Here is a 26,364-nt window from a genome sequence, read left to right on the forward strand (position 1 = left end):
CAGCACTGCACCTCTAAATACGCCTAAATTTAGTAAATAATTACGATAACTCATCATGACCATTTTTAGACTCGTGTAATAGCGCAGCTAGTCCGATAAGTGTCAGTAAAAACAGTTTAGAGTTGGATGACAGCCGCGAAGAAAATTAAAGGGGTATAAACAGCGGCATCTGGTGGTTATGAAGTGTAATGACATCTTGAGCTGCATGGGCCTTAATTGAACAAGTACGTAGGTAGAGTTTTATGGCTTTAAGTGAAAAGTGGTTTTAGGAAAGTAAGTAAATAATTAACTTTGTTGTGCTGTTAGCTGATTGTAATCCTCAGGTTTGCCGCCATGTCTTTGATGACTATGCCTATCCTGATTATAAATCTGGGTGGAGAAATGCTTTATGTTTTGGAACAGAGACTCCGAATTCAGAATGAACCAGAGAAGAAAATAAAGAAAGGTAATTATTAGTAGTATCAGTATTAACTTTTCCCCAAGATTCCTGATCACATTAATGTGTTGGAGAGAACTCTCCTTAATCATAAGGAATAATTCCTTCCTCAATTTTCCCAAAATTTCTTTTCCACACACACAACTCCAATAAACTTTTTTTAGTTTGTATATATTTCTTCAAAACATGACTGTGTGTTTTAGGTGCGCGGTTTGTTTTTGTTCCTGTTTTTAACCCCTTATGAATTCTCCATTGCTCTATATTCTAATTTCTTTAGGTGTTAGGTGTGTTCACATTTCAGCAAATGTGCTCAGGAACTGACAAACCTTTTGTCCCTGGTTTACATCCCTGAAACTGGCCAAGACACAGCTGTAATGTCCTAAAGGCATAACACTCTATTTAAAGTGGATGTGCCATACATTCTCTCTTCAATTATTTTACTTTTTCCTTGAGATGCTTTTTTTGGTAAAGTTTTCAAGTTGTATTTTTTTTTTTTGTTTGTTTGTTTTTTTAAGTTGACTGAAAAATGGTGTATGGGGGGTTTGTTTGTTCTCCCCGCATGATGTTTTAACACTCATATGAACCTTATATGATAAGAGCCATGGCTGAAAGGCAGAGGTGGATAGTAACGAAGTATGTTTACCTGAGCTATTTTATTTATTTATTGAAACTTCTGACTTTAATGTCACTACATTTGAAAGGCAAATATTGTACTTTTCACTCCACTACATTTCTATCAAGGTCCTCGTTACTATGAAGCAGCTTTGAAAGCGGATGGTTTTTCTTCTCTAAAATGTGATTTGGGTTTTTTTGCAGGTGATGCTGAGACAGCCGATCAGTAATCACTAGGGTTATGTCCATAGACTGTATAAAATTAAATTCAGTGATTTTTCTCAGCAACATTATTTGAACACGATCAGTTGATGGCAGAATGGAAGGAGGCGGTTCTTCTGGAGAATGTATGCACCCGTGGCCCATGAACCCATGTTTCAGTTTTCTGAAAGAATTAAAGATCTGTTTCATTTTAAATGTTCGCCAAAAACGAACCATATCACAGCCTACAAAAACTCGCCATCCAACCTGCGGAAGCATCTCGAGGTATATAAACGTTTTATTCCAAGAGAAAGCTTGCACTGAAGTTGTCTGTGCTTTTAGAGCTAGTGGTAACATTAACCAGACTGCATAGCTATTGTAGTCAAATGACTTTCTGTGGATTTGCCCACCAAGTTGCTGTAGCCTTGTCCACAGCAAACATCAAAGCACAGCTAGTTAACTTGGACACTTAGTTAGCATGTAAAAATGGAGTTATGCTAACATGAATAACTTATCAAGTCCTTTCAGAAATGTCTTAGCATAATCTTGCCAAAAAAACAATGTAGGAATCTTTCTTTTCTAGTAGCATTAGCTACCCAATATGACTTCAAGTTTGAAGAGTTTGCCAGCATGTCAGGTGGTGCTTCCCTGACTAGCTAGCTTAATGTTAAACTACCATGATTGCTCAGCATGTGTTCATTTTGTGAATTCACATTTCTGTCTTTGGTAACAGCATTAGGTTTTGTCAGCATTGTGACAATAATACAATGTGTTGACAGAAAATGTACTTAAGTATTTTTAAAAGCAAATACTTCGGTACTTTAAGCAAAAATTTGACCGTACAGCTTTCACTTTTATCGGAGTAACATTTGACCAGTGGGATCTGTACTTTGATTTAACTAATGAAGTTGGGTACTCTGTCCACCTCTGCCGAAAAGTTGGAGAAAGGTGGCTGGTTCGGTTCCCTGTACCGGCAAGAAAAATCCATAGCTGACGTTCCCTTGAGCAAAGCACCTAACTCCCACCTGCTCCCCAGGCACTGGATGTGTGCGTTCACTGTATGTTGCTCTGGATAAGAATAAGGCTGGCTGTGCTTTTAGAAGTTTAAATATGTAAATAGCTTCTCTCTGATTAGCTAATATCTTTTAAATGAAGACAGTCATGTTTTTATGATGACTTCCAGATACTTGTATATGAAAACATTCCTGAAACTATGTACACCACAACCCTGCTACGCTATAACGAACTCCTTGGGGGGGGTCCAAAAAATTCGGAATACTGAAATGGAGCCACTTGTCACACAACACACTCACTTGTGTAAAATACAACCAACTGACTTGTATTTACGCTTAATTCACTTGCATACTTGGTGTAAAGGAAAAGTCACACTTGCTGTCGTTTGCTTGCCGTATCTTTCTTTGCAGCTCGGGTTGATTTTGCGGTTATGGACGCTGTCTCAGGGCTCTTTTGCTTTAAAAAGCTAAAATTTAATTTTTCAGGATCCCATTCTTTAGACAAATTTGTTATTTTCACCATGCTTTAGATGCTCCAGGATATTAAGCTTGTTTTTGATGGTGTAACTTGTGTTTATGAATAGCCATGACAACCGTGCTAAAGACTTGAGTAAAACTGCTTTTGGTTCATAAAATGGGATTTTTTTTTTTTTTCTCTCATCAATGATTGCTGTGCTTGAGAATTGTTAGTGATCAACACCTAAGCGTGGTTTGTTAAACCTTTTTGTTTTATGATGTTAACTTGACTGTGGAGTTAATTACTACTTGTTTGTCTCTGGGGGAAGAGGCACGTATGGCTCTTTAAGACTCCGACCCCTTGTCATTAAAGGTGGGGGACATGAACTTTAGTTTGTAGTAGGAGTTTGTTGCAGTGTACATAAAATTTCCATAGCTTATGTGCCTGATCACATCCTTAACAATGGGAAAGCTACCTTGCCAAGCTTATTACTCCAGTACTCTGGGCAAATCAGATAATGTAGCCTAGCAAACTTTAGTAGTGTCATGGAAAGAATGTTAATGTTTGCTGACTAGCTGATGTCCCCGAGGGCTCTGACTTGACTGGTCATGCACGTGTGCTAAGGTTTGGTCCAAAATGAGATCTATCTTATTATATTCAATACAGCCTTTTTTTTTTTTTTTTTTTTCCCTCCTTGGGGAGGGGAGTTTGAACTTGTGGTTTGTGGACTGGCAGTGGAATTCAGCATGAACACCATGTTCTCTCCATCTATGGCTATTTCAGACTGTACCAAATAATACATCTCCATGATCTCCATTCTGTTTCATAAATCCAGAGAATCACTTCAGTACCTCTTCTCCCTTTTCTCAAGTAAAGTGACACAATTTTAATTTTCTGTGTACACGTTTGACACAGAACTATGTCACTGACAAAGTGGCATCTGAAGTGAGAATTTCTTAATTCTTTCCAATTGAGGTGCAATACAGTAAAGTGAAACCCAAGCAGTCATCTCAAATGACTTCTTCAAACAATCCCATAGCTTATGTGGTCAAATATTGCTTCATCTTGGAAGTGAGTAGCAGGGATGGTTCATGTCTGGTGATTTTGTACATAACTAGTACAGATAGATTTGCTGATCGACCCAACAAGCTACTATGAAGCCAAGGGACTTGTAATGTTGAAGCTAACAGGTGAGTGTGTGAACGCTAACTTGGCCTTGTGGTTGTAACGACCTTGGTGTCGTGTTGATCAGAAGTTCCCAGGACACGAGGTAAACTGGTACGGTATCTCATCCCTGCAGTCCCACTCATAGTTTCAGACCCCTTTAGATCCAGCCATCTGAGAAGATGACACAATGGTAGCGATCAGTTTTCCACTATCGTGCTGCTTCATTCTTTCAAAGTTCTGTGTTTTAGTTTTAGAAATAGGCAACATTTTTGAAGGTTAAAACTTTATCCCACATGGATTATGTAGGGTGTTTGGCAAACAAGCCCCTGTGGATGAGCTGTTGCTATAGAAACAATGGTGTTGGACCAAGTGAACTGCTTCTGTGGAAGAAAAATCAACAAAATAATGCATTTCCTGTGTGTGTGCGCGCTAACATTGGCCTGTCACGATGTTATTGGGAACACCACCCCCGACATGCAGTGTGCTATTGATTGGCCTCCAGCTACACGATTATGCTAATGTTGTTTTTTGTGCCAATTTATCTGACTGTTCACTTTTTTTTTTCCCTTTCTTGTCCTGTCTGTAGTGATGACTGATATCGTGAGTGTGATGTTCAGTAAGGAGTTTATGGGGCAGTTGATGCAGCCGCAGGAGATCTACTCACCCCAGTCTCTGCGTGCCATGCTCACACACCTGACTCACATCCCCATCATGAAGCTCAACTCCAGCATGAGGGACAGGGTATGGAGACAGGGGAAGGGGGTGAGGGAGGGCAGCTAAGTGTGTAATGGGGTACCTGACTCGGGGGGGGGGGGGGGGTTAAAGTCATCTTGAAATGGATAATGTTCCCTCTAATGCTTTGGGGTTGGTTTTTTCCTCTGGAAGTTATTATAGTCACTTTAACATGCTAATGTTATGACTTCTTGTCCTCTTGAATGTCAAACTCTTTGATTTGTAGTTAAATCTTTAATACAATCACATTGGCATAGTGATTTGGTGCTAACTTGTTTAAGGTTGAGTACTTTAATTGGTTAATAGACTTTAATTTCTTGGCACCATGATCATTTCATTTGGAAAGAAGTTCAGAGCTGTGCGTAAATGTCCAGGATGTGTATTTACGGACTGTCTGTGTCCCTGATGCTTGTCTTCAGCTGTACGAACTGATGACTATGGCGTTTAAGTACCAGGTCGCCCAATGTCCTCGACCACGAGACTTGCTGCTCATCACCTTCAACCACATGGATGGAGTTCGGTGTCTCGTTAAAGACAATCCCAGCCTTGTTCACAAAATCAATGAGGTGCAGCGTCTCATCACTGAGGTATCACCTTTACGTTAGTTTTCATTCAAGGTGCTTTTAGGGTTTCCATTAGTTTCGTCAAACCGTGGTGGCGTTGGGCAAATGTGAACACGCAGGTGTGAACCAAAACAACCTTCAGTCTAAGGCTGAATTGAATTTGGTACAATTACCTTGTTGCTTGTTTGTGACTTAAACATCACACACTGAAAAGTAAAACCTTCATTGTGTTGCTCAGTCACTTTAAATCTTCAGTGAAAAAAAAAAAAAGCCGCAGCAGGGGATTTCTTTTAAACTCTCCATGTTTGACGTGAATGCAGTTCCCTTGGTGTGTTGCATTTCATGTGCATCACTCTGTTGCTACACTGAAAATGTGTGAAAGTGCCAGCTTTCCCAGAGCTGTGGCCATGTATATAAATGAACAGCCTTTATAGTGTTTCTTTGTGCTTCTAGCACTGATTGTTAACCCTAATCACTAGGATTTTTCAGAATTGACCACTTTATCAGTGAAAATTCCCTTTATTTTTGGGGGGGGTTTCTATATTGAGTGGGAGCTCTTCAATTATTGTGTGTACAGACTTAATTTGCGGTAGCGCAAACTGTTATGCTCACTCAGGATCTTTCTATTTTAATATTCTTCGTGTGTGGGGTTTGGGTTTGGTTTTTTTGTCTGTTTTCCTTTTTAAAAAAGGGTGCCATTTGTCCCTCAGTTTTCAACCAATTACCAAATTTCACATGAATACCTCTGGGCTGAATTACATTGCTGTGGCTTTTGGTGCCGATCTGGATCGCCGATCCAGAATGATACATGAAAAACTGGGGGGGGGGTTTAAATCACTTGGTCAATTTTCACGTGTCGGGTTTTTTTTTTTAAATTCAGCAAAATGACCTTGACCTTCAATTGCCAAAGGTCAGCTAGCACAAATGACTGTGACTAAAGTCAGTCTCTAGTTTTATTTTTATTGTCTCTCTGGTGATAAGTGATCTAATGTATTACATCTACACTAGATCTAATCCTTTTGTGCAAGTCTAAGAGCAAGTGCATTCAGTATGCGGGAATACATAATTAATTAATTCTCTTGATTTGGACTGAATAAGTGAAAGTGTCTTGAGTGATGCCACTGAAGCTGAATCTTTAACATGCTGTATTAACTGTAACAGGATGAGGTTGGAGATGTTTAGAGCTTTTAATTTCTTGACTCAAGTTATCCAGCTAGCTGAAAGACTTGGGGCTTTTGCCCTTGTCTTGTCTCATCTCATCTCATTATCTCTAGCTGCTTTATCCTTCTACAGGGTTGCAGGCAAGCTGGAGCCTATCCCAGCTGACTACGGGCGAAAGGCGGGGTACACCCTGGACAAGTCGCCAGGTCATCACAGGGCTGACACACAGACAACCATTCACATTCACACCTACAGTCAATTTTTAGAGTCACCAGTTAACCTAACCTGCATGTCTTTGGACTGTGGGGGAAACCGGAGCACCCGGAGGAAACCCACGCGGACACGGGGAGAACATGCAAACTCCACACAGAAAGGCCCTCGCCGGCCCCGGGGCTCGAACCCAGGACCTTCTTGCTGTGAGGCGACAGCGCTAACCACTACACCACCGTGCCGCCCCTTTTGCCCTTGTATTATAGCTATTTTATAGTTATTGGTGGTGGCTTACATGTGTCCACACACCCCAATCCCATTTTACCTCCTAAATTGAGTTTAATTTTGCATTTTATAAATTTGAATGCATAATTTCTTGTTTTAGATGTACGCACCTTTATCGAACGGTGACTTTCAGGTCCTACGGCAGACGCTTCTCACTTTCTTTCAGGATGTAAAAATTCCGGTGAGCTTTGTTTTATACAAATCTTAAGTGTTCGAAAATGATCAGAGTTTTTGTATATAGTGTTTACGAAACATTTCGTTTCAATTTACATAGCTTTTTTTTGTTGTTGTTTTGATTATACTGAAATTAAGAGCAGAATGATGGGAAGGAAACAATTCCATCATTCACAACCTTTTTTTTTTTTTTTTTTTTTTTTTCCCCCCCCGCCCAGGTGTTGGTTTTCCTGAAGGAAGATATCCAGAATCCAGACGGGAGTTTAATGATGCCGACGTCTGGCCCAGTGCCTCATGGCTCTGAAGTTCCAGGAATGATCAGGTAGGGTTTTAAGCCTGTGAACTAATTTCATAGATAAATTTGTGTGTAGTCAAACTTGTACCAAATTTCATGCCGTATGGTCTTTTTTTCATTTGAAAGAATTTTCTAGAACGTTCCTAGTGAGGCAGAATCCACTCCAACTATTGGTGAAGGTGTTAAATGATTCCTAGCTAACAAGTTGGTAGTAGCGTTATTGGTTTAAACAGGTTTTTTTGTTAGAGATGTAAACTTTTTTTTTTTTTTTTTTTTAACACTGCTAAAAATGTACATGGCTAGTTTGGTGATCAGGTTCAGCTAGGAGGTGTGGCCTAATGTACAACCACAAATCAAAGTTTGGACTGTGTGGAAAATGCAAATTAGAGTGCAGTTATTTCTAAATGTACTTTTATTTCATTACAGACAGAATGACCAACAAAACATGAAATATCTTCGGTTCAACTTCATTTCATTTAACATGCATCCATTGTTACATTTCAGGCCTGCAACACATTCCAAAAAAGTTAGAATGGGGAAATTTAGGGCTAGTAATGAAGTAAAACAATTAATGATGTGACTTGAAACAGGTGATGTCAACAGGTGACTGTAATCATGATTTGGTGCAAAATTGGTATCCAGGAAAGGTCTAGTCTCTGAAGAGCAAAGATGGGCTGAGAATCTCCAGTTTGTCAACAATTGTGTGAGAGGACTATTGAAGTGTTTAAAACCAATGTTCCTCAAAGAAAGAGAGAGGGAGGGATTTGGAGATTTCACCCTTTACAGTGCATATAATTTAAACCAGTCAAGGAATCTGGAGGAATTGTGTAAAGGGTTCAAGCCTAATCTGAACACCTGTGATCTCTGATCCCTCAAATAGTACTGCATCAAGAGCCATCGTTCATCTATAGCTGATAGAACCACATGGGCTCGGAATTACTTTGGCAAGCCTTTATCAAGCTATAATACAGAGTTACATCCACAAACACCAGTTGAAACTTTACTGTGCAAAAAGGAAGCCTTGTGTTAACTGTGTCCAGAAGTAGCGCGGTCAACTTCTCTGAGGTGTCTGGGATGGACCATCACACAGTGGAGATGTGTATTGTGGTCAGATGAATCAGTATTCCAGGTTCTCCCCATATATTATTTTTGGTGGAAGAAATGGATGCCGTGTGCTCTAAAGATGAAAAGGACCATCCAGACTGTTACCAGGAACAAGTCCAAAAGGTGTGTCATGGTATGGGGTTGGGTCAGTGCTCTTGGTAAAGGTAACTTCTGTGATGGAGCATTAATGCAGAAAAGTACACTGAGATTTTGGAGCAGCATATGCTGCCTTCAAGATGACGTCTTTTTCCAGGGAGATTTCAACAAGACCACATTCTGCACACATTACAAAGGCATGGCTGTGGAAGAAGGCATGTCCCGTGTGGAGAATTCTGAAGTGGAAAAATTACTGTGATGACCCTGGACTGTTGCACACCTTAAGACCTGTTTGCTGGAAGAATGGGACAAAAATAACACCTGAGACATTTCATCACTTGGTGTCTTCGGTCTCCAAACATCTTAAGTGTTGAGAGAAGGAATGGGAACTTGATAAATGCTTTACTGTCCTGTGTGTGGTCTTTTTTATTTAAAAAAATGTTGCAGCAATCAAAATGGCAGTGTTCATGCTGAGAGGAAAAAGATTCATGAGGTAAAATTGGTGTCCCTTCTTGCTTCTCATGTTCTAAGTAGTTACTGTATCCAAGAAAATGTATCGCTTGCTATGTTCACTGACTAAAGCAGAGTTCATGACGTGGTTTCAGAGTAGGGTATGTAACTTTTATATGGAATACTGCTCAACCAATCAAATTGGTGGCACAGAACTAACTGTTCTATAGAGAATTTTCTTTCTTTCTATCCTCAGGTATTTTAACAGCCAAGGCAAGGAGGTGAAGAGGCAGGAGTTTGTGAGTGGAGGCAACTACACCAGTGCCATGAGGGATGCTTCATTCGGCTTGTCCGGAGACAGAGTGATCAGTCTGGGCACTAACATGTAAAGACCACATGGATTATTTACCCAGTGTCCCATTAAACCATTACAGCAACAGCATTCTCACTTGCATGAATCATGAGTCATACCTGTGTGGAAAGCTTCTAGAAAGTTCTCCATTTCTACTTGGTTCTTCTCATGGAGTTTGGTGTGAACTGTCCTCCTGCAGGTACAGTGACAGTCCAGCTGAGGAGCCAGGTGCTTCAGGAAGTGCCAAACCCCCCGGTAGTGATCCTAACCCTCTGGCTAAAGTGGAGCTGGACCTGTTGGCCAAGTTGATGGGTCAGGTGGAGGTTGGGGAGGATGTTTGTGCTGTTGGAGGGATGAGATTGAGTGTGTTCCCTGAAGAGAAGGAGGAAGCCAAGGAGTGAGTTCATGTCCTGTCCTGTAGTGTAGAAACTGCAAAGTCAGTTTTTTTTTTTTTTTTCTTCCCACCCACGTTAACTTATTCTGGAGGCAGGTGAGAAGGGTTATGAATTTCTTAACTTTACGCAAACAAGGTGTGAACATCAACTGACCGAGTGCCTGGTTTTGTTTGAAAGTTGTGGCTGAGCTCCAAGGGATTTGTTCTTGAGCAATATTACTTTTCCATTCAAGTAAAATTTATGTTAGGAGCATTTAGCAGAAGCTCTTAATCCAGAGTGACTTGCATTGTACCCAGAGCAGCTGGGGGCAAGTCAGCCATTACTGTTCATCCAGGGAATCAAACTGGTGACCTTTTGGTCCCAAAGCTATTTCCCCAATTGCTAACAGAAGTAACATTTGGTTGAGTCAAGTCAATCTTATTCTCTGAATAGAACTCAAACTTTTTATTCAGGAGGGATGGGTTTGTGTCTAGACACAAACCCACTCGTCCTGAATAAAATTATGAACTCTATTCAAAGTTTAAGAATAGAATTTTTTTTTTTTTTTTTTATAAATTGTCCACACTACTTGCATGTTTACTAGCTTTTAATGAGAAGTCGTCTTCTCTCGGAACACCATCTCTGAATTTCACGTGACTCTTTACCAGTTTCTTCACACTTTCTGTTTCACCTTTTTAAAGGTCGTTATTACATTTTCATGCCTGTAAACAGGATGCTCCAAGGCACTTTTATTACTTTGCAAGAAATCTGAAATGTCATTAAAAATGAGTAAACTTCTAATTGAGCCCAAAAGTCTGAAACCACAAATCTGGGGATTTTCTCTTTTATTTAAAATTGGGTATAAACTTTTAAGTTTTAAATAAAGTAAGTAAATGTTCAATATCCTATTTCTATATTAAAGATCCTGCACTGTTGCGTCCCCATTTTACAACCCCAATTCCAAAAAAGTTGGGACAAAGTACAAATTGTAAATAAAAACGGAATGCAATAATTTACAACTCTCAAACTGATATTGTATTCACAATAGAACATAGACAACATATCAAATGTCGAAAGTGAGACATTTTGAAATTTCATGCCAAATATTGGCTCATTTGAAATTTCATGACAGCAACACATCTCAAAAGTTGGAACAGAGGCAATAAGAGGCTGGAAAAGTTAAAGGTACAAAAAAGGAACAGCTGGAGGACCAAATTGCAACTCATTAGGTCAATTGGCAATAGGTCATTAACATGACTGGGTATAAAAAGAGCATCTTGGAGTGGCAGCGGCTCTCGGAAGTAAAGATGGGAAGAGGATCACCAATCCCCCTAATTCTGTGCCGACAAATAGTGGAGCAATATCAGAAAGGAGTTCGACAGTCAGTGCGTTTACATGCACATAGAGAAAATCGAATTTCTGCCGTTGCTCGTCTGAAATCGAAGTTCTAAATGGCATGTAAACACCTTAGCTCGGCTGAAATTGAACCGAACTTGATTTCTCGCAATCGAGCTACACGACCTAGATTATGCGATTTCTGCCGAGCTACTTAGTGCATGTAAACCCTATCGAGCTACGTATTCGATCTACTTACTTCAGCACTGCCCCTTCTGGAAGTGACGAGACCACAAGCGGGAAACACAACAGCCTCGGTCGGCATGACCCTTCACCTTAGCCGCCCACTTTATTAGGAACACTTCTGTTCGTACATACAAACTACACTCCTTCTTAGAGTTTAGAGTTTATTTTATTTTTAAAAGGGACAGTGTACAAATTAAACATTATCCTTGTGGTAAGGACAGATGTCTGTACCAGGTTATAGCAGTACATGCTAATTTCCGCCTGTAGTCCCTTTGTTTATACTCTTGAATAGTTCATGACGACAACCGGAAGTGTACCAACACGATGGGGCGTGTAGCACCACCTGTGGCTCGGGTGCACAATGCACCTCACTCAATAGCTCGATTTCACAGTATGCATGTAGGATTGGATTTCTCTGGCACTCCTGCTGGGACCCTTTGCTCGATTACCGACAGCAGCTCGATTTGGATGCGCATGTAAACGTACTGGGTGTAAAATTGCAAAGAGTTTGAACATATCATCTACAGTGCATAATATCAAAAGATTCAGAGAATCTGGAAGAATCTGTGCATAAGGGTCAAGGCTGGAGAACCATACTGGGTGCCTGTGATCTTCAGGCCCTTAGACGGCACTGCATCACATACAGGCATGCTTCTGTATTGGAAATCACAAAATGGGCTCAGGAATATTTCCAGAGAACATTATCTGTGAATACAATTCACCGTGCCATCCGCCATTGCCAGCTAAAACTCTATAGTTCAAAGAAGAAGCCGTATCTAAACATGATCCAGAAGTGCAGACATCTTCTCTGGGCCAAGGCTCATTTAAAATGGACTGTGGCAAAGTGGAAAACTGTTCTGTGGTCAGACAACTCAAAATTTGAAGTTCTTTATGGAAATCAGGGACGCCGTGTCATTCGGACTAAAGAGGAGAAGGACGACCCAAGTTGTTATCAGCACTCAGTTCAGAAGCCTGCATCTCTGATGGTATGGGGTTGCATTAGTGCGTGTGGCATGGGCAGCTTACACATCTGGAAAGACACCATCAATGCTGAAAGGTCTATCCAGGTTCTAGAGCAACATATGCTCCCATCCAGACGACGTCTCTTTCAGGGAAGACCTTGCATTTTCCAACATGACAATGCCAAACCACATACTGCATCAATTACAGCATCATGGCTGCGTAGAAGAAGGGTCCGGGTACTGAACTGGCCAGCCTGCAGTCCAGATCTTTCACCCATAGAAAACATTTGGCGTATCATAAAACGGAAGATATGACAAAGACCTAAGACAGTTGAGCAACTAGAATCCTACATTAGACAAGAATGGGTTAACATTCCTATCCCTAAACTTGAGCAACTTGTCTCCTCAGTCCCCAGGTGTTTACAGACTGTTGTAAAGAGAAAAGGGGATGTCTCACAGTGGTAAACATGGCCTTGTCCCAACTTTTTTGAGGTGGTGTCATGAAATTTAAAGTCACCTAATTTTTCTCTTTAAATGATACATTTTCTCAGTTTAGACATTTGATATGTCCTCTATGTTCTATTCTGAACAAAATATGGAATTTTGAAACTTCCACATTGCATTCTGTTTTTATTTACAATTTGTACTTTGTCCCAACTCTTTTGGAATCGGGGTTGTAAATGTAAGCAGAATGAGATTGATTGTGTTCACTGTTTTGTCCAAAAGGTCAGATTTACCTTTACATCTAATCTCTTCTGTTGAAGTGTGACCAGACTACTATAGTGACTTTGGTCTAAAATGGGTCCTTTTATGGATTGCTGCCCTTAAAGCAAAAAGGGGATGTACCAAATACTAAAACATTTATTGAAATTAATGTAAATATCATAATTGACCTTTTTACTCAAGTTGTTTATCTATTATGAAACCACTTTGTGTTCATTGAAAAAGCCAGAAATTTTTCTGAATGCTCTCAGACTGCATAATGGTGAAGCACATTAAACAGTGTGTATCTAATTAATAAATAAAACGTGTAATTAACTTGAAGAAAATCAACCCTTAAAGGAGACTTCTTCAAATGAAACGCGCTTTCAGTGCATATACATTTGGGTATCTGGAGTGTCTACCAACCACCATGACAAACTCCTGAAATGAAATATCATATTTGGTTTCTTTTTATTCTGCCTTCAGAAAGCATTTAAAGCTTCAAACCATTCAGATTCAGCTCCTCTGTCACAAGTAGAGCTCATTAATTATACCACCAAATCTGGGTATCTCGTAGCTTGAGAACGGCCTTTGTGAATGAATATTCATGAGTAAAGTGCTTCCTGATTGGCCAGCGGGGGGGTGAGCAGTGGTTCATTTATCATTTTAAAGGAATAATAACTCAAATCTGCTGTTTAGATGGGGTGAGAAGAAAGCTGTGGTGTTTTATCCTTGCAGTATTTTGACCAAAGCATGTCCCAGACATTTTTGTTAAAACCTCAGGGAAGTGTCCGCTTGTGGAGAAGGGGTCTTAGGTCACCTTTAATGGGAGCAATAGCTTAATTTAATTCACGAGTGGCTGTAGTGTTGAGATTTAGATGGGGTTTACATTAGACCGTATCAGCGGATCATCAGATTAACATTTTTAAAACTATTAGTGTGCACACAGCAACGCCAATACACGATTCGCGTGCACATAGCAACGCCAATACACGGATACGCTCGGCTCCGCAGGCATCCTGCGCTCCAAATCACTCCGCCCTGAACAGCGAGTGCCCTCTGGAGGGTGCGCACTCCGGCCCTGCGCAGCTCACAGAGCGCGCAAGTGAAGCGCACGAGCAGTGATTTGGGACTGAGCCGCTGTGTGTGTGATCTCAGTGCATGTCGGGCATGCGCGTCACTTACCACTTGCAAGTGGAAGGATGGCAAGCCTAAAGACAATCATAACTACACAATGGGCAGTATTTGCAGTATTTTCATACTCCTTTAATGAAAGGTGATACAAGGCGGAAGTCCGCGCCGTTTTTCAGCAGTCACGTCACATGACCAACGCCAGCGAATCAGGAAGGTGGATGTCACCGTGACGTTGTCCAATGACGACGCCAGCTAGAGCTCAGCACAGCGTATCCGCTTACTCTCAATGTTTACACAGCACCGGACCAGACATGATCTGGATTGAATACGTGGACCCTGGCGGATTCCTGTTTCCCGGCGTTTTAATGTAAACGGACAGTGCATCCGCGAAGAAAACGAGACCGATACGGTCTAATGTAAACTTGGCCTTAATCAGGAATAGGAGTTATTATTGTATCAAGTCAGGCTTATGTTCAATCTTCTCATTTATTGTATTTTAAATGTATGGGGGGGGGGTTGTGTTTTTGATGATCTTGTGGCAAAAGTGCTGTTTGAGGAGCTCTGACTGCTGAAGTCTCTCTACAGGGGAACGTCCTCTGCGCCTGGTGAGGGGTCCAGTGTGGTAAACATTCAGGCTGCATCGGTAAGCCACAGCCCTGAGGTGATATTTTAAATTTGCATATTGTATGGTTTTGTTTTGTTTGTTTTTTTCCATTTTTTTACTTCCTTGATGGGTGGAGGATGTTTACAGCAGGCTTGTGGTGTTCCTTTGCCTTGAGCAAAGACCATTTCATCAGTCGCTCAAATGCAAGGCAAGTTTATTTATATAGCGCATTTCATACACAGTGGCAGTTCGATGTGCTTTAGAGGTAAAGGCAAAACAGTAAACAATAGAAAATAAAATTACATAAAATAAAGGGGGAAGAAGAGAGAAAAATAAAAATATAAGAATTAAACAATACTAGAAATAAAATGAAGTAAAAGTTCAGTAAAAAAAAGCAGAATAAAATGGAATAAAAGTAAAGTTTAAAACATGTAAAGATGATATCAGTTAGCAGAAAGCATCTGAGAGCAGCTTGGTCTTTAGTCTAGATTTGACACTGCCAACAGCAGGAGCATTTTTGATGTCTTCTGGGAGTTGGTTCCATAGCTGTACTGCATAGTAGCTAAACGCTGCTTCACCACACTTTGTTTTAACAACAGGTTTCACCAGTAAATGTTGCTGCTGCGATCTGGTAGATCTGATTGGGTTAGGCCGCTGCAACATATCAGAGAGGTAATTGGGCCCTGTACCATTTAGAGATTTGTACACCAGCAGCAATGCTTTAAAGTCAATTCTGTAGCTTACTGGAAGCCAGTGAAGGGACCTTAGAATTGGAATAATGTGCTCTGTGCTTTTTGTTCGTGTGAGAACCCTCGCCGCTGCATTTTGAACCAGCTGAAGTTGTTTGATGGTCTTTTTTGGCAGGCCTGTGAAAAGGCCATTGCAGTAATCAACCGTACTAGAGATGAAGGCATGGATAAGTTTTTTTTTTTTTTTTTTTTTTTTTTTTCCAGATCATTTTTTGACATAAGTCCTCTTAGTTTGCAAGTGTTTTTTAGGTGATAAAATGCCGATTAGCGATTTGCTTTCATGTGACTGTCAAAGTTTAGCTCGCTGTCAATGAAGACACCAAGATTTTTAACCATATCTTTTGTTTTAATCCCCTTTGTGTCAAGAATAGTGGTAATCCTGAGTCTTTCATCTTTTTCCCCAAATAGAATTACTTCTGTTTTATCTGTGTTCAGCTGAAGAAAATTGACATCTAGTTGTTGATTTGGTCGATACACTGGTAGAGACATTCAAGGGGGGCATAATCATTAGGTGATGGAGCGAAATAAATTTGGGTGTCATCTGCATAGCAGTGATACAAAATTGAGTTGTTCTTGATAATTTGTCCAAGTGGGAGCATATAAAGGTTGAATAGTAATGGTCCAAGGATCGACCCCTGGGGGACACCACAGGTCAAGGACATTGATGTTGAGGTACAATTTCCCATGGTAACAAAGAGGCTTCTAAGTATGATTTTAACCAATTGATAACTTTACCAGTCAACCCAACCCAGTGTTCAAGTTGATATAGCAGTATGTTGTGATCAACAGTATCAAAAGCTGCACTGAGGTCCAGTAACACCAGGACCGATGTTTTGCCTGCATCAGTATTAAGATGTATGTCATTTTATAACTTTAATCAGTGCTGTTTCAGTGCTGTGATTGGCACAAAATCCTGACTGAAAGTTATCAAAACAGCTGTTTGATATCAAGAAGGCTGTTAATTGATTGAAGACACTTTTTTTTTTTTTTTTCTCCTCTTCAAGGATTTTCCCAATGAATGGGAGATTTGATATTGGCCTGTAGTTGTACAATACTGAAGCATCCAGATTATTCTCTTTAAGTAGGGGCTTTACAACGGCTTTATTCAGGGACACAGGAAAAGTGCCAGTCTCTAGGGATGTATTTATGATCTGAAGCACATCTGTAATTATGAGGTGAAGAACAGACTTAAAGTTGGTGGGCAGAATGTCCAATTCAGATGTTGAGGAACTGGGGTTTTGTACAGTCCCCCCCCCCCCCCCCCCCCCCCCCCCCAAGAGTCTCGTAATCAAACAAAATTCTGACATTGTGTTGAAATTGTCTGTCTGTGTCACTGGTGATTGCAGCTTTTCAGTTATTTGCAACTGAGATATATTATGAGCAATATTCTGCCGTATTTTATCAATTTTACCTTTGAAGAAGGATGCAAACTCATTGCATTTATTAACTGAGAGAAGTTCAGGTGCTAATTGTGGTGGGGGATTGGTTAGCTTCTCTACTGTTGAAAATGGCACATGGGCATTGTTCATATTCCTGTTGATGTTGGAGAAAGACTGTCTTGCTTTAGCAATTTCATAATTATATTTACAAAGCCTCTCTTTATGGATTTGATAATGGACGTGAAGTTAGATTTGCGCCATTTTCTTTCAGTCTTCCTACATTCTCTCTCTAGCTGTTTAACAGCTGGGTATTGCTTCCATGGTGCTTTCTGCTTGTTGTTGACTCTTTTGATTTTGAATGGAGCAATATAATCCATAATTTGGGTCATATTTAAATTAAAAATTTCCAGTAAGTCGTCTACAGAGTCTGATATTTTAGTTGTGATCCATGAGAGAGCTTGCTCAAAGAGAACACGTGTTGTCATTTATGACTCTCCTACCCATAGTCATTGAGCTGTTCTGAATGTGAGGGGACATAGAAACAGAGAGAAAACAGAAATGATCAGATAAGGCCAGGTCAACAACAGTAGTAGAAACAGTAAGACCCTTTGCGATAACGAGGTCAAGGGTATGACCACAAGAGTGGGTCGGCCCCTGTACATGTTGTACTAGGTTGAAGTTGTCAGTAAGTGCAAGTATTTTCTCTGGCATAAGTGTTTTCAGGATTATCTACATGCAAGTTAAAATCCCCAGATATAATAAGACAGTCAAACTCTAAGCAAATGACTGACAACAGTTCACCAAACTCTTCCAGAAAAACTTTGGCTGAATGTCTCAGAGGCCTGTAAATAGTTAAGAACAATATGTTAGGAGAGCATGTAACAAGTGCACATAAGTGTTCAAAGGATGTAAAATCACCAAGTGAGGACTGTTTACATTGAAAAGAGGCTTTGAATATATTTGCGATCCCTCCACCTTTCCCATGTTGGGTAGCACTCATGAAATTAAAACTTTGGGGAGCTGCTTCAATAAGGGTGGTAGCACTCTTTGCTTGATCCAGCCATGTTTCAGTTAGAAGCAAAAAAAATCAAGATTGTGTTTGCAAATAAGATCATTAATTAAAAATGACTTGTTTGTAGGTGATCTAACGTTCAGAAGAGCTAGCTTTACAGAGAGTCTAGAAGTAATATCCACTTGGGCACTCTGATGTTTTGAAACAGGAAGGAGACTAGACTGGTTTACCCCCTGGGTTAAATATGCTCTGTTTTCTATTTCTTATCAACACAGGAATAGAGAATGGCATAGGCATACTGGGTCCCAGCTTGTTTTCAAAACTACACCCAATGCAGGGACCCACAGCACATCATACAAGACTCTCTGTATATTCCATGAGGTGGGGAGGGGGAAGGATTGGAGAGGTCATGGGTTTTTTTTTTGTTTGTTTGTTTTTTGTTTGTTTGTTTGTTTTTTTAAGATGGTGAAAAAGATTGGTAAGCCAGCTGAAAGTCCTGGCCCAGATAGCAAAAATCAGTTGAATCAACATTGAAATAGCGTTTGGCAATAATGTTGAAATTATATTGAAAGTGTCCCCTTGAATTTAGGTTGAATCAACGTTGAATTTTCAACCCTATCAGCATTGAATCAATAGTGATTCAACCATCATCTAAATAGAAACTTGCATTTAAATTTCCGTTGATTTCATGTTGAAATATACTGAATCAATGGTGATTCAACCATCATCTAAATGGAAATCGACATGTCATGACACTGAATCGATATCTGTTTGACCATTATCTAAAAGTTCTTCTGAGAGACGGTTATTTGGACCATTCCAAATAGCGGCCGGTACGGTAGAAAACGGAGATGTTTGTTTTTCTGTTCATTTTTTCCTTACATGTTGCACACACAAGATTTGCACATAACCATAAATAATCTATTCTTCATAGTTCCTTGTGCTCTATTAAAATTCTAAATTAAATAAATGAAATTCAGTGAAATATAGGAAACCCCCTTCCCACAAAATGGTCTCACCCAGAGTGTACCCCAGGCTCCCGTCCAGTGGTGCAGTGTATGATGATGACAAAATCAACATATATTCAACATTGATCAAATGTTTCCTTCAACCATTACATTGATTTGAACACATTTTTTCAACTTTTTATTTTCAGTGGTTAACTAATGGTTGATCCACCATCAGTGTTGAACTGTAACTGTAAATCAACCATCTTGGCCAAATAACATCATTTGCTATCTGGGGGGCAAACACAGTTCAGTCTGTTGGTTGATTTTCGATGAACTGGGTACACTGCTTGTCGCGGATGATTTGGGCTGGAAAAAGAGTGCAGCCACTGGCAGCAGTCTCTGCATACTTTTAGGGAAATCCATGCAGGGGGGAGATGAAGATGGAACAACAAAGTCAGAAGAGCAAGACTGAGATTGGGACTTTGGTGAGGTCTTTGAGTGTCTCCATGACTGTCTCTGTGGTAACTGTCTCCCTGACAGTCTCTGTGATACTTGCATGGGGTCGAGATGTGGATGATGCAGCCTTGGCATGATTGTCTTTGGTCAGGTCCTCAATCTGGATAGGTGATGCAGATATCTGTGGCTGCCCATTGTTAATAACGTGCTCACATTCTCCATGTGATTGTTTATGTTCTTGGCAGTCTGCCCCAGATGGCTGTGTCCTTGTTGAAGCATCTCTGCTGTGTTTGCATGGGTAGTTGTTTTAGCTTTGCAGAGGTTTTGTTGATATCTGTAACTGGGTCAGTCTGTGAGCACTTATCAGCAGTTCTGCTCAATGTTGGCTGAGAAAAGAATGCATGCTGGAGAGAGAGGCTGTAGTGATCAGCTAAAACTTTGTTCCCAATCCGTCTGAGTTCAGTGCTATTTGTCTTGAATTCTCTGCGATTCCAGAAAAGGTTAAAATTGTCTATGAAGTTCATACCAAATAAACAAGTTTTTCCAAGCCAGGTGTTAAGACTGAAGAGTCTAGTAAATGCAAAGCTTCCCCTTGCAGGGAGTGGGCCACTGATAAAAGATTATATTCTAGTCTTTATAGAGGTCAAAGTTTTCTGAAGTCATCTTGGACAAACTGCTGTTCTCTGAAAACATCATTTGCTCCCACGTGCACAATACGTTTGATAGTTCTATGCTCGGACATGAGTTTCAAAATGCTGTCTTTGGTGTCAGAGATGGATGCATTTGGAAGGCAGCAAATAATCATCCCATGTCCTTTTAAATGTCTTACAGTGGAATCACCAAGAACAAGGGTTGTGGGATCAGGTGGTGTTACGAGCTGCTTTTTGCCTCTTCCCACAGCTCTTCAGTTGTGGTGCAATCTCTTTTTCTATGATGTGCTTGTCCACCTGAAAATTCTGCTTCCACATCCCTGAGGCATTCAAATTTGTTCTGAAGCCTTATGGGCTGTGGATTTTCCATAGGACTGTAAATCCTATTGTAGTTTGTAGACCTGGCTGTATTTCTAATAGCATGGCTGTGGAGCATGGGTTGCATAGTATCAGAACAAACTGGTGTTGAGGTAATTACTCTTCTTTTTTTTTTTTTTCTTTTTTTTTTTTTTGGGCCTGCCACCCATCGTGTGCCAGTTTTCTGTACTCACATTTTGCCCTGTTAGATCGACATATTCATCCACTCAATCTGCAATGCCGTCGGGGGTGCAATCTCTGCATTCTCAGCCACTGTTTCTGTACTCCTTTCATGAGATCTCTCTTAGTTCGTCCGTCTTTGGCAGGGCATCAATCTTTGATTCCAGGATAGAAATCCTCTGTTCTAGTTCTGTGCGTTTTCTGCAGGATCTCCTGGATTTTTTTTTTTTTTTTTTTTGCCCCCTGGCATTTTGTTTTAAAAGCTAACTTATCTTGTAAAGGTGAAAAATAAAATGTAGTGAAAATTTAAGTGATAAAATAAAGATCAAGCCGGATCAAAGCAAAGAAGCATCCAAGCATCAAGTAAAGATTTATTGTAATCTTGGCTACATACTGTAAAGCATGGAGATAAAATAACATCCTCCTTGGATCATATGGTGCAGTTTGGATACCAACATCGAATAGGGGGTTGTACCCACATGGGTTTCTTCTGGGTGCTCTGGTTTCTTCCTACACTCCAGAGACATGTGGATTAGGTCAAGTGGCTGAAGGAAACCTAAACAAAAGTTGAGTACACACTAACGTGAAATTGTAACTGTGTATTCCCTCAGGGCAACACTGAGCTGCGCCGCATTGCTGCCGAGTTCACTGAGAAGGAAGAGGAGACTGGGGGAACCAGTGACAAAGGAGAAGATTTGCTGTCCATGATGGATAAACTCTAAAGAGCAAATGTTTCTCTTACAGAAATCTCACTTTCCATGGGAGATCATGTACAGTTAAACCATGATGGCTTTTTTTTTTTTTTAAGTCAACATGTGAGTTAAAACTGGTGTGAATCTCCCATGTGAAGTCTGATGCCTGTAAGGAATTTGAACTTGAAATGTATATCCCCACTTTCAATGCAAATGTATAATAAAGTATGAAGTCTCTCTATATCTAAGCACTTCCCACTTGTGTCTTCTGTGTTGCAGGATCAGATTAAGTTCATAACCCTTGAATTATTTCTTGCTGGTTTTGGTTTATTAATGATCCTGTGGGCCACAGCTGTTTTGCACTGGTACAGGTTCTATATCTGTAAGTTAGATTTTTATGTAACACCTTTTTTTCACAAATCCAAGTTCATTTTAGAGAGGGGGGCTGATTGTTGGAGAGAGAAGTCTGTCTGGATTGAGGAGGAGGGTTTGAGAGTTTGGGGCCAATGGCACTGAAGGAGCTGCCTCCCAGGGTGGAAAGTCTGGTGCAAGGGACAGCAATGAGATTATTGGTAGACCTGTGAGGGTTGGTAAGGGGTCTGGAGGAGAGAAGTTCTGCAGGGTTTTGAAGGTGAGAAGCAAGATTTTTGGACTTGAGGCAGAGCTGAACCAGTAGTTGGTCCTAATAGCCCACCAAGGATAACTACATCCCTTGTTTACCACAGTGCATTGTGGGGGATAGTCAGGGTCGATTAGTTGAGCGATATGACGGATGTCAGATTAATTTTACATGCGTGTGAGGAGTGATTCTGTTGTGGAAGACAATGAAATTTGGTGATTTTTAAAGAGGTGGAGAACATGTTAAGGGTTTACAGCAGGAAAGTTGGAATCCAAATCAAGCTTAGTGAGAAGGTAAGAGTCTAGCCCAAGTCTACCACACTGTACAACATTTATCAAATCTCAAGGTCTTATTTCTGAGGATGTATGTTAGATCGCAAAGGAGTCTAAATTTGTTTCTTGTACCGTAATCTTCAGTTATTCCTTACCATTTTCTAAGAAACTTTTGTTCTAATAATCTTTGCCTTGTATTTAATCTTGATCCAGCACAGTGAAAGTTAGATGCAGTAAGGGAAACTATTCTGAAAAATCAACTGCTGTCTTAAGTCTAAGATTGCTTTGTGACCCTGGGCCCAGATGAACAGCATTGAAACTTATTTTAAAAATAAGTGATTTAACTAAACTTGATTTCAGGAAATATTACCCAAAAAAAGAACCTTTGGAAATCTGCTGTGTCCGGTTCAGTATAAATGAATTTACTTCAATAAATGCCACTAGTGAACTAGCGTGCCACTGAACATTATCTAACCGAAAGGGAACCCTTGATAGTTTGGGAGTTTTATCAGGCCGACAGGCTCATTTGGCTGCTGAGTGCTTCGGTACGTTGAGAGGCAAAAGCCGAAGAATGCTTCTTTATTCTACAGACTTTGGAATATCACTAATTTCCGATGATGAACAGTGTTGATTGTTGTCATCTATAACCAAAGGCCTGTAGACCATGGAAATATTGCTGGGTCACAGTTTAAGTATGTCTTTTTCCCATCAGAGAAATGTAAGCTACAAACACTTGTCCATTTCAATTCAGCTGGAAGGTTTTCATTGCAGATTAAACTTATCCATTTCTTTCTTCTTGACTCACAGCTGATAAAAGCTCAAATGAGGTGTTCTCTTTGTTGTGGGGCCACAGTAAGGCACACAGCAATTCAGTTTAGGCAGCATGGTTAAAACTGGTTAGACAGAACAATGCAGTGTTTAACAAAGGTGAAAGTAACAATACGGCAGAGTTGACCCCAGGTATCGCCCGTAATGTGTTGTGGTAAATAAGTGATGTAGTTATGGCTTAGGGTCATTGAGGATGGGAGTGATGTGAGTGGAGGACTTGGTATGAGTAAGAACTTCATCTGTAGAATTCAAGTCAAGTAAACTGTCAATTCAGATGTGTGCAGGACGTAGACAGGATCTACATGAGGTTATGTAAAGTATTAAACTTCATTATTATTTAGGTGTATGAATTTCTAAATAAACTGTAGCTTTTGGAATGAATTATCCAAGAGGCTAATGAAGAGGGAATTGCAGCAGTCTAAGTGACACCTAATAAAAGCATGAACCAGAGTTTGTTCATCATTACTAGTCAGAAATTGGTGGACATGAGTGATTTTACTCTTGTGAAAGAATGAAATTTTGGTGCAGGACTTGTCAATGAAATGTAGATCAAAATTACATGATGGGTCAAATAGTACACCAAGATTTCTGGAAACAGGAGCAGGTTTAACGAGACCGTCAGTGACGGCGTCGCTCGCTCCGGCCCCATCTCGTCCAGAAGGAACGATCTAAAGTGGGCCACCTTGCATAATAAATGTTGCAAGATATATATATATATATATATATATATATATATATATATATATAGCTATATAGCCCTGTGATGACCTGGCGACTTGTCCAGGGTGTACCCCGCCTTTTGCCCGTAGTCAGCTGGGATAGGCTCCAGCTTGCCTGCGACCCTGGAGAACAGGATAAAGTGGCTAGAGATAATGAGATTATTTTTTTTATATATATCTCCACCCTAGGAATACCGACCTATTTGTCAGAAAGAATCCAAAACAGCAAGGAATTGACCAAGAAGGAGCGATTTTTGTTGACCTGCTCATTAAAGCTTAATTAGTCCATAACTTCATTCATAATTGTAATTAAGCAAATCTGGGTAGAACTTTATACATGCATCCTAGGTTCCCCTACCTTCATGCCAGAAAGAATCAAAATCAGTGAAGAATTGAGGAAGAAGAAGCGATTTGTGTGGAAACTGCTCGTTAGGGATTGATTAATTACTCCATATCTTCATTACTAAGTGCAATTATGCAAATTAGGGTAGAACCTATATACACCCTAGGCAGACCTACCTTCCTGCCAAAAAGAATAAAAATCAGTGAAGAATTGAGAAAGAAAAAGCAATTTTCGTGAAATGTGGACGGCACACGGTGGCATAAACTCATCGCTTGTCAGCCGGATGAGCTAATAAACACACTATCAATACTAACAAAGACTGGATGATTTTGATCAGGGGCCGAGCAGTAACACTTGAGAAAGTTTTCCTGCATCCAAAGCTTTAAATCTGAGATACAATCTGATCATGTGTTGCGAGGGGAGTCTGTGGAGGAGTATGTACTGAGATAGAACTGAATATCATCTGCATAGCAGTGAAAGTTAAGGCCATGGATTAAAAAGTGAAAGGTCCAAAGAACCAATCCCTGAGGGACACCACACCTACAACAGGAGAGGTGGAGGGCTTGTGTAGATCTAGTGTGATAAACTGCTGTGTTTGTAAGATGCAACCTGAACCACTGAAGGGCTTGAGTGTGATACCAATAGAGGAAAGACAGGAAATGAGCACATCATTATTAACAGTGTCAAATGTTACTTAAGCTCAATATCCTCCTCACTTAAGTTGAGGAGGATATTGAGTTAGCATATTCTTTCCATCACTTTAGCTAGAAAAGGAAGGTTAGAGATGGGTCTGTAATTGGAAAGACATATTGGATCCAAGTCAGGTTTAACTGCAGTAGGGACAGAGCCGGAAGAGAGACAAGTGTTAATAATTATGTCAAATGGAATATTGATATAGATGAACAAGCCTTACGTAGAGGTTTGGGGGCGGGGTCAAGCTGACAGGAGGACGGATTAGACTTAATGATGAATTCAGAGACAGACCGAGAGTCAAGAGGTGTGAAGGAAGTGAGTTTTGTAACCAGAGAAGGAAAATTAACAGGGGAGAATGAATGAAAAGAAGGAAAATAGCAATAAATTTGGTTGATTTTGTTTTCAAAAGAATGTAAAAAAAAAAGTATGACACTGCTCAGCTGTATAAGGGCCTGCAGGAAGTTGGAGGAGTTTATTAATATTCCTGAAGCGTGTTCTTGGCTAAGACTTATTATTACACTATTATTACAGAGTTAAATTTAATTTGTCTGTAAAATTTATTTTCTAATTTTATAATCTGTGACTTATTGTTGTGGTTGAATCAAGTTTAAAAGACTGAAGTAAGCAAATGGATAAATCTTATATGAAACAGCCAAATTTATTTATATATTTATTTGAAAACATTCATTTAAGCTGAATGTATATGTCATACACAATGTATTCTATTATTTTGTATAAAATATTTATATAGAATTAAATTTGTGTCAGAATCAAAGTATCAGAGATATCTCATCTCATTATCTCTAGCCGCTTTATCCTGTTCTACAGGGTTTCAGGCAAGCTGGAGCCTATCCCAGCTGACTACGGGCGAGAGGCGGGGTACACCCTGGACAAGTTGCCAGATCATTACAGGGCTGACACACAGAGACACACAACCATTCACATTCACACCTACGGTCAATTTAGAGCCACCAATTAACCTAACCTGCATGCCTTTGGAGAAAACCCACACTGACACGGGGAGAACATGCAAACTCCACACAGAAAGGCCCTCGTTAGCCGCTGGGCTCAAACCCAGAACCTTCTTTCTATGAGGCACCAGTGCTAACCACTACACCACCATGCCGCCATTGGCGAGACTACTACTACATAAAGACTAACACAAAAATAAAACAAATGAAAATAAACCAACATGAAACACTAAATTTTGACACAAATTAAATCCTATATATTTAATTCTGTAGAAAAATAAATACTTTTTTTTTAAATAAATGAATAACAATATCCTTCTATTATCTGTAGCCACTTATCCTGTGCAGGGTCACGGGCAAGCTGGAGCCTATCCCAGCTGACGATGGGCGAGAGGTGGGGTACACCCTGGACAAGTCGCCAGATCATTGCAGGGCTGACACATAGACACAGACAACCATTCACATTCACGGACAATTTAGAGCCACCAAATAACCTAACCTGAATGTCTTTGGGGGAAACCGGAGCAAACCCACACAGACACATGGAGAACATGCAAACTCCACACAGAAAGGCCCCCGCTGGGCTCGAACCCAGAACCTTCTTGCTATGAGGCGACAGTGCTAACCATCCATCCATCCATCCATCATCTGTAGCCACTTTATCCTGTCCTACAGGGTCGCAGGCAAGCTGGAGCCTATCCCAGCTGACTACGGGCGAAAGGCGGGGTACACCCTGGACAAGTCGCCAGGTCATCACAGGGCTGACACATAGACACAGACAACCATTCACACTCACATTCACACCTACGGTCAATTTAGAGTCACCAGT

At 40.3% G+C, this 26,364-nt stretch overlaps 1 protein-coding gene across 1 annotated transcript; it reads left to right on the forward strand.

The window, feature by feature from the left end:
• Positions 1-333: 333 nt before the first annotated feature.
• On the forward strand, positions 334-21,201 carry oscp1a (organic solute carrier partner 1a). The gene is made up of 9 exons (XM_060911378.1): positions 334-445; positions 4,473-4,627; positions 5,038-5,205; positions 6,938-7,018; positions 7,230-7,333; positions 9,213-9,341; positions 9,508-9,705; positions 14,647-14,704; positions 21,010-21,201. Exons 1-9 carry the CDS (start codon positions 334-336, stop codon positions 21,118-21,120), a joined length of 1,116 nt encoding a protein of 371 aa, XP_060767361.1. The 3' UTR covers positions 21,121-21,201.
• The last annotated feature ends 5,163 nt before the right edge of the window (positions 21,202-26,364 follow it).

This window comes from Neoarius graeffei, chromosome 2 (assembly GCF_027579695.1).
Source record: "Neoarius graeffei isolate fNeoGra1 chromosome 2, fNeoGra1.pri, whole genome shotgun sequence".
NCBI classification, from domain to species: domain Eukaryota; kingdom Metazoa; phylum Chordata; class Actinopteri; order Siluriformes; family Ariidae; genus Neoarius; species Neoarius graeffei.